We start from the raw sequence: 16776 nt of genomic DNA, 5'->3' as shown, positions 1-16776 counted from the left end.
GACTTCCGTTCCCTGCTCCCCCAACTTCCTCTCTATCATGTAATAATTTTTCTCTGTTTAGCTTACATACAAAATGAAACAGTCTCAGGAAGATAAAGCTGAGTGTTTATAAACACATAGTGATTTGTTTGAAATGACAAAACAACTTGTTTCTGAAAGTTTATGTTATTCACTGGCTTTTATGTATAAGATTTAACATTTGCAGCTTCCAGTAGTGGTGCTGTCTGGGTTGTTTTACTGTTTCACTTTCAGGACATGATCTGCTATACTAGAAAATGCAAGCCAGTTTTGTAGACTCAGTAGACTCTGTTTTCTCTTTTTTAGATAAATGCAATATAGTCATATCTTACATGCAATTTGTGCTTTGTTTAATGTGGTCTTGTAGTTTGATGAATGTGGGTCTAATGTTCTGTAGCTCAGATACTCAACTCAGTGCTCAGAAATTCTGTGTGTAAACTGTTGTCTGACCTTGAGAGATGAATATGAAGTGATATTATACTGAAAACTTAGCCAGAAAAAGGTTAATTTAATGCAGGAGCCGTGTGTTTCAGTCAGATTCAGAGACACGAGTGATACAAAAGTTTTACTTATGTAGTGATTATAAGTTATTTAAGAAATCTTTTCAGTGTAAGCACAGGAGTTTCGTGAAAGCATTTGAAAGAAACAGCTGAATCTACTCTGATTGTTGGTGAAATTGTCAATGGTAGTGTTAACTTTTTCAAGCATGTCTGTGATCTTTAAACAAAGAGCCATCTTTTTTAAGCCTCAAGTTGAATATGCTATGGTTGCAAATACTAGAAGAGCTCTTCAGTTGTGTCTGGCTTATGTATTGCTCTAATTTGCTATTTATTCTTAATGACAGGAATTAATGTGAAAGTTCTTTATGTAGTTGCATCACTTTATTGCTGCACTGTTTGTTAACAGTGCAGGTTGTGTGGAATTTCTAAAATAAGGACTTCTATAATATTTTTTAAAAATACTGTCTTAGGCAAGTTGGACGAATGCAAGCAAGAAACAGCGTGAGAAACTGCTTGAGTTAATCCGTCGCCTTGCAGAGGATGACAAGGATGGTGTGATGGCACACAAAGTGCTGAACCTTTTGTGGAATTTGGCTCACAGTGATGATGTGCCAGTTGATATCATGGACCAGGCTCTTAGTGCCCATATTAAAATCTTAGATTACAGCTGTTCACAGGTGAGTAATCCAGTATAAAATCAGTCAGAATTTCCTTCCATTCCCCATGAAAAATTCGAGGTATTTGGTAATTTAACAAAGGTGTTACTTAGTGTGGTTCTACCAAAATGTAATGTTCTACCAAAATGTAAGTGTAATCTACCAAAATGTTACAGGACATATTTTAATTAACACAGTTGGTGCTTTAATGGAAGAGAGTGTAATGCATCAGTATGCCTATCTTGTTGCAATTGGTGACATACTGTATTTAGCACACTGGAAGAATTGGGAAAGAGCCCTACGAAAATAAATAGGGAGGAAGGAAAAGCAGCTTTGCTTTTTCCCAAACTCAGTCATGTTAATTTGTTTCAGTGGGTTTTGTTGAGGTTTTTTGTGCCAGTAAGTCATTATCTGTTTTGTGTAATCTTAGAGAGGACCTAGCAAAATTCTTTTCACACTATTATACACTCTCCTTCCCCACCCAAACTTCCGTGGGAGTCTATCAGAGTAGTAATTAATTATGGTTTGAAATGAATCCATTATACATCTTGTTAAGAAACAGTTTCTTATTGTTTCTTGATATTTTACAAGAGTGAGTAGAAATAAATAAGAGAGAGAGCAAATTATTTAAACACTTGTTAAATAAGTACTGAGTGCTTGAGTGCAGGGAGTTTGTAACACACTGGTAGCTTCTACCACTAGTGCTGCTCAGATACTTCTGTTATGCTTTTATGCTTTAGAACTCAGGTGATCCAGTATTTATTTGACTTTGTGTGTTCTATCTTGGAAACAAAGAAAAGGAATTAGTATAGTTCTGCAGTATGCTTGATTTTTGATTATAAACTGCTGTTCTTTAAGGATCGAGATACACAAAAGATTCAGTGGATAGATCGTTTTATAGAAGAACTTCGCACAAATGACAAATGGGTCATTCCTGCACTGAAACAAATTAGAGAAATTTGCAGTTTGTTTGGTGAAGCACCACAAAACTTGAGGTAAGAATGGGATTCAGATAAAATTTTGTCTGTTAAGAGTTGGATGGGTTGGAATTTAATTATTTATTTTTTTTTTCCCAAGAGGTCGGGATGGTCTAGGTAAAACCTGTGTTGGAAGGTGGGCTTGAGTTTGTTCTAGTGTGTATAAATAGTGTCTAAAAAATCAGACACCTTATTTTGCTAAGAGAGTATTAGCTGCTTCTTCATGCACATTTTTAATAATTTTTACAGTAATCTAGTGGAAAATCTGGGTTTCTGTTTCAGTTATTCATGGGCTTTTCTGTCTGACAATGGAATTGGCTAACAAAGCATAAATATGTTTTACGTGCCTATATAGCTGTATGAACACACATACATACACAAACATAGCCGGCCATCCCTTTTCTTTGATGATAAATTCTTGCAGGTCATCTAGTTCATACAATTAAAATCAAAGGTAACTTTGTGGTCTGGGAGAAATTCTCTACTGATTTTCTCTCCTGAATGGAATAGATTAGAAATGTGTGGAATTTGTTTTATTGGGATGGGTGGGTGTATTGGTTTGTTTTGTGGGGGATTAATTTGATGTTTGTTTCTTAAAGGAAGAAATAATCATTTAATTATTTAATAAGGAGAAGCTATTATCAGTTTGGGCTTGTTAAAGTATACATGATCATTTTAATTATTTTAGATGTCTTCTCAGTAAGAAAAATTGAGACCCTAAGAGTATTCTTATCCACATCAGAATTTTTACAGACTCCTGAAAAATATTGTTGGCTTATCAGTGTTCCACAATTGCTTTGTTTTAATTCTTGTAGCAGATAAAATATTCAAATCAACATGGTTATTATAGTCGGCTCACAGGAAGGATCACATCAGGAAAAGTTGAGGAAAATAAGCCACGGTTTATACAACACTATCTTCTTACTGATACCATTTTCAGGAGCTGGGATAATGTTGCATTCCTTTTCTGGCTTTTGGAGTTTTCTTTATTCATTTAGTTTGCAACATACTTCTCAAATTTTCCATATATTTTAATTCCTTACAGTTTTACGTTAATGATTGTGTGAGGTTTATCCAAAAAGGTCACAAAGTTAGCTGCTAATTCGCCAAAAAGTCAGTTTTCTGTGTCTTGGAATCCTTAACGTTTTTCATGCTGTAAGATCTAAGCAAACCAAGGTACCTGGTTATTCAAGTTGAACGCTTTTAGCACATGTTTTAACAGAGATGCTTTGCTTTCAGTAATTAATTAATGAAGCACTTCAACCATTCAAAGCACTGATTTAGGTTTCTGCTCTGAAGTAACCTTGGTAGGAACTGAACAACTTTCATTGTCGAAGTGTAGGTTTCCTGTATGGTCTATGTACAGTTAAATGGTTTCAATGTCTCTTCTATTTTTTTTTTTAATTTGACTATATCTTCCTCAGATTTTAGGGCAGTCTGCATTGAAGTATGTAATAGCACCTTATTTTTATGCAGAATTTGAAAATAAATATGGCAGGAAAGTGAACTTGGAATTGAAAGTTTTAATCAAGGAACTTAAAAACCCTTTGTTAGCAAGATACTGTTGAGGGAGTTATTTTAGTCAGGTGGTATTACCACCCAGGTGATTGGGAAATTAGCTGAGTAAAAACAATTTTGAAATAATCAGTTACTTTCCAGTCCTTTAAATTTTTTCATAACTTTTAATATTGATACAGTTTGGAAACTGTAATGCATGCATACAATACCTCTTCCTATCAGGTTAGCTTATCTGACTTAAAACTTTAACACTTTTCTAGAATTTGGAGTGAAAATGGGTCCAAACAGGTGTTTGTGATAACTGCCTCAAAAAAAGTCACAGAACACATTCTTTATGCTGCTGTTTTGAGGTGGGCCAGCTGATTGGCACTAGCAATGGAAAGTTCAGTCCAGATCAGCAAGCAGTGCTGATTCTTGGCAAAAATCTGTATAAATTATCTTATGCCATTGGCACTGTAGAAATTCTTTTGAGGGGGAGGTTTTAATTGTTGCTAGTTATTCATGCAGTTGAACAGTGATGAATTGGTTACACAATTGCTGTGGCAAAATTTAGCTCCCTGACCACAAAGAAATGCTACATGTCAGGAAGTTCAGTTTAACCAGAATTGCAGCAGAAAATAATATTTATCTAAGTACAAGGACTCTTGTGGGTACAAAGATGCTTAATAATGCTTAGGAACAGTCACCTTTATCATTTAATTCGCTCTACATTGGATGGCAGAACCTCCTGTAAACCCGTATCAAATGCTTAAGTTGGACCTGAGCACTAGAAGACCAGTCCAGTTTCTTAAATTACTTGTCCAGGAGAATTAACTGAACACTGAGAGTTCAGAGGTTTCATAGTGCTTTAAGGCAACAATGCTGCTTCAAGTCACTTTCTAGCCTAAGTAGTAGAATTTGTGGGAATTGGTTGCTGCGATTTGGATTTAAGTCCAAATAATCTGCACTCTTTTGGTGGTGTATAACATTTGTTCAGTTAGCACAACTGTCATCTTCAAAAGCTGAATTACGTATGTAATATTATATTGGGTAATTTATATGTGCCAATAAATAATTATTTTTGATCCATTTAAATGGAGTTGTTTGGAATTTTGCCCTTGCCAGTTTACCAGTATTTTTCTGACAAATAAGCTATGTCGTTTTTCGTAATCCAAAATGCTTTGTCATCCCTTTCAAAAACGGTATTTTTAGTTTTTATACATTGACTTTCAATATCCATTTAGTATAAGCACAATGAAAATATGTGTTTTGCTGTTAACTTCAATTTTTCAAGCTCCTCAGTTATTGCGCATTAATGAGTGTCTAGTAATTAATGTGTAATAATATTAAAGGTTAAACGATTGTGTCCCAGTGGTTGCATCATGGGATGCATGAGCATAGATGCTTAAGGAAAATTTTAAATTTTTTTTAATACTAGAAAACATGCTAACAGCTCTTGTCAGATCAGCTTTTTTTCCTGTGCCTAAAGACAATCATTTTGCCTTTGAGTCCATCCTAGCAATGGATCAAAATAACATTGGAAGTGTTGCTCATGATCACTGTTATAAATCATAGCCTATAACTCTAGTTATTTAAATTATTATGGTTTTCAAAGTTGCTAACCAAGATGGATCCATGTGCAAATGTACTGTTTGTGCACGTTGCTGAGAAGGTAGAGAAATAAAAAATACCTGGCACAGAACATTGTAGTCTTCTACTGAAAAAGCTTTGGTTTTGCTGTACTGTATGAGACGGATACAAATGCATAATGTTATGAATATAAATACATACTCCAATATCTCTGATTCCACAAAACACCCCGTCTTGGTTTTGTTTGTTCCTTTAGTTGTTTGATCATATGTATTTCCCAGATAATCAGGCTTCTTATTTACTGTTACCCTTTGTGAATGCAGTTCTCTGTCTGTAGGTGACATCTTGGGTAATCACTAAAATAGCCATCCAGTCTTCTGCTGGATTTGCTGCTGCTTTATTCTGAGTAAGGAGGTTGGTGGAGATGGAATGAAACATAATTAGAAAGTTTCTTAAAGTGAAAACAGAGGGTGTTCTGAATATATGAAGTCTTGTATGTTTTCTTTTTTCATGCTTCCATCCATTTTGTTTTCTCTCTTACAGATGTCTAGGTACTTGGGTGTTTTTAACACAATTTTTGAAGTGTTTGAAGTGCCCCTTTCAAACTATTTTGGAAAATTCTGCATGTTTTGAAATTTAATCTTCTGAAAACCACAGAGTGCTTAGCAGGCCAAATTCTGTTGGTTGCAGATAACAAAATTATTGGCAGGGTGTTGATGGCTTCTGTCTTTTAAACCCAGATGGACACTGATCTTTGTCCAGTTAATCAATTTGTCTGTTGTTGTTACATCTACAGTGATAATGTGGTTATCAGCTGCAAAGATCTCTGTCAGCTGATGCTGGAACTGGGATTTCTTGCCTTCCCCAATGTTCTCTAAAGGAGTAGCAGTACTGTGGAGTGCTGTAGGCCGTGTAGTATGGACAGCCTCTTTCCCATGAAGGATGGGAATTCCTGCCTGTAACCCACTCAGCTAATTCTGAGGTCTACTTGTTTAAGTGTTGAAAGAAAGGAGAACAATTTTGAAATCCCATCTTTCTTTCTTTAGGGCAGGCTATGGGATCAGCTGAGTGGCAATGAGGAATGCTGCTCTTCTCCTGACACCCACATGTTTTCTTTTTTTCTCTTTTTATTGTGGAAGAACAGTACTGGTTTATGCAGTCAAGATCAGTGCTCTGATCTACAGCTGTTGGGACATTTTGAGAGTGCTCTGCAGAGGTGATGAGTCCCCAAGCTCTAGAATTTGATAGTGTTCGTGGCATGTGGGTCTTGGACACAAGCTCTGTATTTTCTTTTCTGGTTTGCTTTTGTCATCTGAATAGTTCTAGTGTTGTTTAAGAGCAGCATTTTTGGTCAGGTCTTGATAATACACTTAACTTACAATCTAATTATTTATTTGGGATATTTTCCTTCTTGAATTTTTCTGGGGGTTTTTAGGTTATATGCTCTGTGTAACAACTTTTTTTTGCTTGTACATTTTTTCACATTGTTGTTAGAAAAAATCAATACTGTTTTTAGGCTTTTTAAGTATTGAAATAATTGGTGAGGTTTTTGGCTAGTGTACTTTAACTTTGGTATCGAGTTTTACTCGGTGTTTTAATGTTAAATATAGAAAAGAACATCAGATGGCTGTGGGAGAAACCAGGGTTACAGGTATTGTAGCTGTACTGTAGTTGAGGGTTTCTACTGTGCATTTTGGGCAGGTGTTTATTTCTCTTCTGTCTTGCTGCAGATTGCCTCCCTCCAGCACACTGAACTGCTCACATTGCTTTGATGTTTTCCATTCATATTGTAACCATATAATCCTCATAAATTAGCTGCTTTAGTGACTGGTAAGAACTGTTGATATGTCAGAAGATATTAAAATATGTCAGGAACTTAATTAATATGTCAGGAACTTAAAATATGTCAAGAACTTAATCAGAAACTTAAACTTAACTTGCTCTGTTTGAGATGTTGTAGGAGAATTTGGATCTTGCATCAAAGATGTGTCTCTTAAATTGATTTCCGAACTATTTAGTGCAAAGATTTCTTTCTTTTCCTCTAACACTTGTATTTCAATTTCAGTCAAACTCAGCGAAGTCCCCACGTATTTTACCGACATGACTTAATCAATCAACTGCAGCACAATCACGCCCTCGTTACACTGGTTGCAGAAAACCTCTCTGCGTATATGGAAAGCATGAGGCAGTATGCTAAAGGTGAGTTTTAATATCAAAGTTGCTTCGTGGAGTATAGGAGAATTCCAGCCGAAAATGGAGTTAAAAGTAAATTCCAATAATAAAATAACTATTAAGTTTGTTTGATTTTCAAGCATCTGTGGGGTTAATAGTGACTGGGTAAGAAGAGCTTAAAATACTAATTTTTTTCTTTTTTATAAATGAAAATATGTGTTTTGCAGCAGAATATGAGAAAGTGGCAGCCATTGTTTATCTGTGGATTGATAAAAATCATCTTTCACCTACTTAGGCTAGGGTAGTTATTTTTGTAGAAGGTTCTAGTACTTCTAGTTTTGAATTTTGAGGGCTCCTTTGAGAAGATTTTAATCACCTCAGTTTGCAGCCAATATTTGGAATTTGTCTGGGAGAAGGACTTCAAACCACAGAGATACCATTTCTTTTTCCTGTGTACCTCCCACTTCTGTTCAGGCTCTCTCACCGTGTTTGTTACTAGCAGCACTTGGGCAGCACTTTGTGTTAGTATTTTTGTATTTTAGGCTAAATCCAGCTCTTTGATGATGAATTTATGCTCTTACTCTGGATTAACTTTTAGCTACTGAGGTAGAAGATGGAAATGAAGAACAGTGAACCAGGAAACTCGGTACACTGGACCACAATTCCATAAATACAAAATTACACCAACAGAATTGAAAGGAGATTTACACTCCTCCTTCCCCACCACTGACTTTACTGATTGGAGCCAAAGACTATTCTACCCTGGCCTCATAACAGTCTGGCAGCTTATCTGTCTGTGTGTATGTATTTTATATAAAATATATCCAAAATACATACTTGAGGACTTGTGTAAACAGTGGTGCTCTGTGAAGATGGTCACTCCATCAAGGTGTAGGCCAGTGCGAATAACATTCAGTTAAATCTACATACTGCAGCTGTATTTCTCAGTTCAGTTATACATGGGGGGGTTTAGCCTAATTTAAGTTTCTTAACTAATGATAGCATTGCATTAATTAATGTTAAAATAATACTAAATTATGTGGTCTGTTCCCACTATTAATGTAGGAACTATTTTTAATTTATCTTGCTTTTTAATTCTCAAGTCAAAAGGTCATTTTTGGAAATATTGTTTACCTATCAAATTGTTGAGGGCAGTAGAATTTGGCTGATGTCTTGCAAGACCTTTTTCCTTTCCCAAAAACCCACATGGCCCTGACCCTCCCCAGCCATAGTGACTCAGTTAAGCAGGACTACAAACATCTTCAGTGCAATAGGAATTACAAGTGTGTAAAGGGTTTAAATTTAATCTAATTACAAAGCAATTAATTGCTTTCTTGAGATGCTGTAGATCTTCTCATTTGACTCAGAGTACAGATGAATAGCAGATGAATAATAGTGTGGGGTTTTTTATTAGGTGCTTTATTACATTATTAAGGGCAACCTGGAAATCTTCCTTGTGTTCCAGATACTGTGCTTAGACTGTAATCCACAGTTCTTGTGCAAAAACTCTTTAATTTTCAGTTTTATATACTAAATAGAGCAGAAAATAGAGTACTGTGAATTTTGTCTTCCATGCTTTCATGGAGGGGGAGAAAATATGCCAGGGGGCCATATAAATGAAAGGGAATAAATGAAAGCAGAAGGAAGAAGATGATGCATCTGAAGAAAGAAGGAACTGGAAGCTGTAGAAGCTTCTAAGCTTGGCTGGAGAAGGTGAATGAGACAAAGGGGGAAAATTCAAGGCAAAGATCCAAACAGCACAGGTCAAACAAATGCCATAGAAATAAAAAATCCAGTTGTCGACAGATATTCTTGGCACTTAACACAGCGATTACTATGTAATTTGGATATTTTAATTAATTTTGAATTTGCCATACATTTGTTTTCCTTGAAGTGTTCCCTAGTTGTTTTCAGTGACGGAGAACAGTGTCCCTATTCTTCTGTTACTCACTAATGCATAGAGTTTTCTGGGATACTCCCCTGTCATATGTTTGGCTTTTTAAGGTTAAAGAGAAGCCTAATCTATGTTTCTGAATTTTTTCCATGCTCTGTGATTTTCCCTTCTATTGAACTCATCCTTTCCTTCAGCTCTACAAAATCCTCCATGAGATGAGACAACTGCTCTTGGATTTTGTAGTCCTGAAAGAGGTCGCAGTTTCATCTTTCAGTGATTTATATAAGTTCTTCTGAAAATCTTTAAAGATTGCTTGTCAATTCTCCTTTATTTCTGTTTTATTGCTGTAATAAAAAAATCTAAAGTGTTAGTTAAATGGATTTGTAGAAACTGTACCCTATGATCTTCTGTGTGTTTATCATATACTTAAATTTTCAACCAGTTGTTTTCTGCTCCAGTATGTAAGAGGAATTTTTAAGGAGATCGCACTTAGACTTGCTGTGGGATGTACAGAATAGAAAATAAATCTGGGAGATGTAGAAAGAACGTGATCTAGAAAATATTTAGGAAAGTGGATTTTTTTTTGTAGTTCAGAGTTTTTCAGAATTCTGAAGTACATCCACACTGCCTTTGTGCAGCTGGCTGGTTTTGAGTTCTCCTGTCTTCACCATTATTGATGTTGTGTCTGTGAATTAAACTCTAGTCAGGAAGTAAAAGCCCAGATATTCCCTACGCTGAAAATAAATGAACACCACTACCTCCCCCTCAACAAATCAAAATCAAACAAAAACCCCACCCACAACCTCCAACACTTCAAGTAATCAATTTTAATTTCTCTGCAATATGATAATCCACCATGATTTTTTTTTCTGCTGGAGACATAGCATATTTTACTGGTTTTCTACTTCTAATTCTTAAATAATTTTTGTTCACATACTTTGATATTATTTCCTCAGATTATTTTTTCACATTTCTCCTTTTGCCAATTGTTCATTTATGATAATTTCATGAAGGTTATAATTTAATTTTTAAGGATTTTTGATGAACATAATGTCTTCAGTTTTGCAGACATTAGCTAACTACTGGTTTTCTGTTTTTCCTATCACTCAATATTTAAGGTAGTGTACCTTTTACACTTGGATATAGAGAGGAGTATTTATGACAATTATTTTTCTCTTTATTTTGAAACACTGATTTACTTCTTTATCCCCCCTGCTTAATGTAATAGGAGATACTGATTTTCAGCTTTGAAGATAAATTTTAATATTAGTCTTGATGTTGTCATGAGATGATGTACAATGGCTGGGTCACCTTAGTTAAAGGCAGTCTGTACACCTTTGCAGATAAGAAATATAGCATTAATTAGTTTATAATGGAGCTGTCATAATGAATATGTGTCATGATGAAATACTGCAAGTACAGATGAAGGGAATGCAAGTGCAGGTCTAGACTGTATCTCTTTAATTAAAAAAATCTAAACAGCAGCCAGCCGTCAAACAAAACCACACCAAACCATGTTCCTATGAACAAAATTGCTGTTTGTTAAGAAAATATTGTATGTAACTTTGACAAAATGGAGGTAAAAGTTTGACTTCATGCTTTACTTTCAAAAGACTTCTGTTTCAAGCTTGTCAGTATTACAGGCATTTGGGGTTTATGTTTATGAACTTGCAGTAAATAAAGTTGTCTTACACTTTCTTCCTCTGAGTGATGTTGTGTGCATAGCTATGTATAAAGGTGATAAGGAATTTTTTTTCTTTGGAAAAGATGCTGTGTAACAAAACTAAAGCATCCTCAGAAAAAAAGCAATAGATAATTAAGTTATATGCTTGGTATATATCTATTTTCAACTGACTTCTGACCTCACACTGACTACTTGAAAGTAGGAAAAATTGATTTGAATAGGTGCATGTTCTTAATTGTTCTGTAACACTTCAGTAATACTGAACAGTGAGGACATCTGAGTATCTGCACATATTTTGTTTGTTGATTTGATTACAGACCTCAGCAGTCTATGCCTGTGCTCACCTTAGGCAGAAGCATTAACTGGTAGCTGACTGCTGAAAACTTTTGATACACCTCACTGAAAATGTACTGGGTTTGGATTATATTCAGAGTAACATGTCTTCAAAAACATCCTGTCTTCTGGAGTCAGCATCACTTTTCTGAATGTTGTCTAATGAAATTTGTTTGCAGAGCATGGTGAATATGATCCTCAAACTGTGAGACCAGGAAGCCGATACAGTCATGTGCAGGAAGTACAGGAGCGGCTTAATTTCTTACGGTGAGTTTTAACTTGAACATTTAAACTTCTATAAGAATACTTTGAATGCTTTTTAAAGAAAAACCCTTTGCATTTCTTTCTCTTCTGTAGCTTTAATTTGTTTTATTCTTTCAAAACTCAGATGCAAAAATATACAGAATGTTTTTGATTTGGGTTGGGATTTTTTTCCTGGAGGGCTTCTATGCTACTGTTGGAATATTCAAATAAAGTTTATTAGAATCTTTGGACTCCAAGGCTCTGATTCTGTACTAAGATTTGTATTTTTTCCTTTCTGTGTGCAGAGCCTTACTGACTTAAATATAGTGTGTGGTGCATACAGTTACGTTCCTATTGGGGTAACTTATTTTAAAATTTAAAATATTCCAAGAAGGAATATGGCCATGTGTCCTTACTTGTATCACACCAGATTTAAATCCATGATCGTAAATTGACATGACTTTTGTCAGTCACTGATATCGTGTTGTCAGCAACAGAGCCCTAGAAAGAAAGTGCAATAAAAAACTTAACTTGGTTGATATTGGCCAGTTCCTGTTTGAGTAAAATAAAAAAACGAGATCTCTGCTCATCATAGAGCAGAATGTTGATGCTTTTTAGGCTAAGTCTCTCTCAGCTTCTTCCTACCTGGCTTTAACCTTTTTTTAGATGAGTAAAAATATTTGAATTGTCAAGTTCTAAACTATTTTTCTTTGTTTTCTAAGGGATATTTTCTTTTATTTTTTAAAATTTTACCAAGAATTTTCATTAAATAAGCTAAAGTGTTAAGTGTTTAATGAAATTATACAGTAGCATATGGATAGCACACTTAATGTATCATTCCTGCATGTTAAAAATTGTAACTTCCTTAGATTTAAGTTCACTGTTTGTTAATGTACAGAAATTTATGAAGTCACATGGATGTCAAATTTAGAATATGTATGTAGCAATTTCTGAAAAGCAGTGCCATAACTCAGTCCCTGATTTATTTTATGTAAAAAAAATTTGCATCATAAGAATTATTCTAAAGAATTTTGTTTATCACTTGTTCCTCCTGAAACATCCTTAGTGTTAGTTCTCAGAACTGAAGTTCTTAGCAATTGTTTCATAATAATTGAACACAAAGGAAAAACTTGCTTAAAGAAAAGGAAAAATTTCCAGTTCATTGATTTCTGCTTCTGGCTCTGCTCCATGCTATTGATAACTTTTTTGTAATTTTGCTAAAGCAAGTGTTAAAAGATAATGAATGATTGCAGAATTAATTTATTCTCATATGTTGTGACTAGATTTTTAAACTAAACAGTTTACATTAGGAAATGTGCATTTCTTTGTATATAAAATGTAAACAATGCTTGGTGTTTTTGTATAAGGTGCTTTTTTACTGAATTTTGTTATTTTTTTGTTTGGAATATAAGGTCCATTCAAACTTACTAACATATCATGGGGCTAATTATGAGTGAACTGATGATGTAAATAAAGTTTTTATACTTGTGATATATATGTGTATAATGTGCATATCCAACTTTGTGCCTGTACTTTTTACTGAATTGTAACTCTGGATGTCTCTTAGACAGTGCTGTTAATTGTCTCTTTGTTTTGCTCAAGATTTTTATTGAAGGATGGTCAGCTGTGGCTCTGTGCCCCTCAGGCGAAGCAAATATGGAAGTGTTTAGCTGAAAATGCAGTTTATCTTTGTGATCGCGAAGCCTGTTTTAAATGGTATTCCAAACTAATGGGGGATGAACCAGACTTAGACCCTGACATTAATAAGGACTTCTTTGAAAATAATGTGCTTCAGCTGGATCCTTCCCTATTAACAGAAAATGGAATGAAATGTTTTGAACGTTTCTTCAAAGCTGTGAACTGTCGAGAAGGAAAGCTAGTAGCAAAGAGACGAGCCTATATGATGGATGATCTGGAATTAATAGGATTAGACTACCTTTGGAGGGTGAGTTAATTGAAGGAAGCATCTGAAAGGTTAAGTGCTAAGACCTTCTCAGTCACTTTATGTGTAAGTTATTAGTAATGTACTGAAATTACAAAAATCTACTTTTTTCAAGTAAATGCATGGCTTTTGGCTCCACTGTCTTCCCAGCAAGTATGCAACTTGGTAACTTTGCAGACTGATGTTTAATGGAAAGTTATCTGAAACATAAGTATATTTATGTATGTCATGAAATTAAAAATTTGCCTATACTGTTGAAGAAGAAAAGATCCTTCCAGGTGAATTATGTAGATTTCTCTTTTTTTTCACATGCACATTATAATAAAGCTTTGTTTCATGCACTGTGCAAGCTATTCCATGGCATTCCTTCTAGTGTGGTAAACTGGAGTGACTCTAGATCAGACCAGGTGATCGCTGGTCTGATTCTTCCTCTTATAACCACAACCTTTTGGCTAAACATGGTGGTTTTTAGGATCTGTAGATTCCATATAACCACCTATTCTCTATATATAGACTCTTCCTTTTCAGTAGGAAGGTTGAAGCTTTCTGAAGCTTGCCAAATCTGTTGGTGAAAACCATCAGTATCTAAACTGTAACCTAATTTTTTCAGTGTATTTCTAGCTCTCAAGAGCTGCCTTAGAGTCCACAGTGGTGCACTGTGACATGATTTTCATTGCTTTGTGTTTGTAAAATGTGTACAGCAGCAGTCTTTAGTAATTTTGGTTGTGGCTTGTTGAAGGGTTGGGTATTTTAATTCTGGTGATTAGAATTAAAACCAAAGTGGATCCCAATTTTTATACAAATAAGTTCACATGGTGTTTGCGAACAGAGTCCCCACAGAATGTTAGCATGTTTTAGTTTTGGGAATCAACTTTACTCTGATCAGCATGACAAAACTCAAAAAGCTTCAGCTCAATACCTTGCAGGAGTTGTCTGTAAAACCTTCTGTCAGACCTGATAACTAGTAATTAAAATTTAGATTATCAGGTTAGAAGCAGAATTCATTTTGCTTGTCCCCGTTCCACCATTCACAGCCATTTAAGTGCTTGAAAATTCTGTCTGGTGGCGCAGATTGTTGGAGCATCTGAAGAAGTTGTTTTCTTATTCTCTGAAGCAAGAGAAAATTTGGAATATTGTGTGAACATAAACGTATGAGCACTACTTTTACTCTGTTTATAGAAATCAGCCTTTTTTGCCAACTCTGAACCTCAAAACTAGTTAATTATTAATTTTTGCTCACATACTTGTCTTAAGTGTAAGTTGTGTTGATTGTATTTTGTAACTAAGCATTTTAGTCCCTTTCACCTCATAAGATAATTAGACATACTGTTGTGTTAAGATACTTATGTAGTAGTTTTGGTTTTCATTTTTATACCAGCAAGTTTTAAGATAAGCTAATGCTTTCTTTTTCAATTGTGCTAGGTTGTGATTCAGGGAAATGATGACATCGCAAACAGAGCAATAGACCTTCTTAAAGAGATCTATACTAATCTTGGCCCAAGGTTACAAGTTAATCAGGTAAGAAAAAGCAACAGGAAGACTGGAGTAGAATAAAAAAATAGTCTTAAAAATCAGTTTGGTGATATTTTTATTGTTGAAAGATTTGAAAACGGAATAGTTTCTGTGTTTTGGAGGGTAAGTCTAACCATCAGATTCTGGGCAGAACTAAAGTTTTTTCTCACATTTGCAGACTGAACTCTCATTAATTTTTCATACTAAGTTCATCTGCTATATTTGCTCTTGATACTCAGAAAATAGTTAATGTCATATGAGGAAAGCCTTTCATTGCACTGCATATTGTGGCACTTACTCATATGAGTAGGTTCAGTGGCTGGGTCTGTGGGGTGTTGTCACAGGCTAATGTAATCTCTTTTTCCTGGCATGTCCCTTTACACAGGGTCACTGATATTCTATGAAATGGTCAAGCTGAGGTCTAGCAAATCAGATATTATCTCCCTAAATTAGTATTTGCTGGGAGCTGTGGTTTAGTGGACAGAGAAGAGATAGTTTTCTCTAAGCTCAGGGAAAGGGATGTCATCCACAGGGTCCTTGACAAGCTTGAGAAGTGGACCCTTGAGAGCAATGTGAAGTTCAGCAAAGCCAAGTGCAAGGTCCTGCAGGTAGGTTGGGGCAATCCCAGGCACAAATACAGGCTGGAGGATGAACAGATTGAGAGCAGCCCTGTAGGGAAAGACTTGGGGGTGTTGGTTGACAAGAAGCCAAACATGCAGTGGCAGCCCAGAAAGCCACCTGTGTCTGGGCTCCATCAGCTGCATCATGTCAGGAGGTCCAGGAAGAGGGTGTTGCCTCTCTTGTCTGCTCTGGTGAGACCCCACCTGCAGTGCTGCATCCAGCTCTGGGGCCCCTAACATGGGAAGGGTGTGGACCTGCTGGTGTGAGTCCAGAAGAGGCCATGAAAATAATCAAGGGGCTGGAGCACCTCTGCTGTGAAGACATGAAAAGAAGGCTTTCAAGAGACTCTAGAGGTCTTCTAGTACTTACAGGGCCCTGCAAGAAAGATGGGGAGGGACTTTAGACAAGGGCATATAGTGACAGGACAAGGGGAAAGCTTTAAACTGAAAGAGGGTAGATTTCAGTTGGCTATTAGAAAGAAATGATTCCTGTGAGGGTGTTGTGTCACTGGCACAGGTTGCCAAAGAAGCTGTGGATGCCCCACCTTTGGAGATGTTCAAGGTCAGGTTGGATGGGACTCTGAGCAACCTGGTCTAGTGGAAGGTGTTCCTCATAGCAGGGAGGTTGGAACTGATAATCTCTAAGGCTCCTTCCAACCCAAACCATTTGGTAATTATGTGACTGCACAAATTTAATTGAGGAATATTGTCCTTTGGACAATCTGCAGTTGATAACTTGCCAGGTATATTTCTTAAAACTCTGATATTCTGCTTGCCTTCGAAAACACTTTCGTAATCTTGAGAGCTGCCAGTCTGCCAGGTCCAGCACAGCTGCTCTAGGTGGTAAATTCACAGCCATTCAAGCTGTATCTTCCTGCAGTGGCAGATGGCTGGAGGCTTCTGTTTTGCTGTAGGTCTGGGCTTACTAAGCTCTCATTGATCTGTCCATCTGCACATGCTTAGCTCTGACACTTCCATAAGTGTTTGATTTACATGCACACAAGAATTCTGTAACATAGTCTGAGAAAAGGAGAAAGTGAAAGTTCAGTTCAGTGCTCTCTGTCCAGACTTTCACTTTTTCTATTTACATACAATACAGTTACAGTTGCTGATGACGTGCACACTAAATTAGAGCTAT

The 16776-nt window shown here is 35.9% G+C and overlaps 1 protein-coding gene across 3 annotated transcripts in view; it reads left to right on the top strand.

The window, feature by feature from the left end:
- Window positions 1-16776, top strand: part of USP9X (ubiquitin specific peptidase 9 X-linked) — a 102380-nt gene that overhangs the window by 41077 nt on the left and 44527 nt on the right. For all 3 annotated transcript variants that reach the window (XM_058847513.1, XM_058847504.1, XM_058847493.1), the window contains exons 12-17: window positions 989-1195; window positions 2033-2169; window positions 7304-7437; window positions 11501-11588; window positions 13167-13509; window positions 14929-15024. In XM_058847513.1, the coding sequence (XP_058703496.1) occupies window positions 989-1195; window positions 2033-2169; window positions 7304-7437; window positions 11501-11588; window positions 13167-13509; window positions 14929-15024 (1005 nt within the window). The remainder of the gene's footprint in view (window positions 1-988; window positions 1196-2032; window positions 2170-7303; window positions 7438-11500; window positions 11589-13166; window positions 13510-14928; window positions 15025-16776) is intronic.

This window comes from Poecile atricapillus, chromosome 1 (genome assembly GCF_030490865.1).
Source record: "Poecile atricapillus isolate bPoeAtr1 chromosome 1, bPoeAtr1.hap1, whole genome shotgun sequence".
Lineage (NCBI taxonomy): Eukaryota > Metazoa > Chordata > Aves > Passeriformes > Paridae > Poecile > Poecile atricapillus.
The sequence above is the reverse complement of the archived record's forward strand: the minus strand, read 5'-3'. Positions and strand labels throughout refer to the sequence as shown.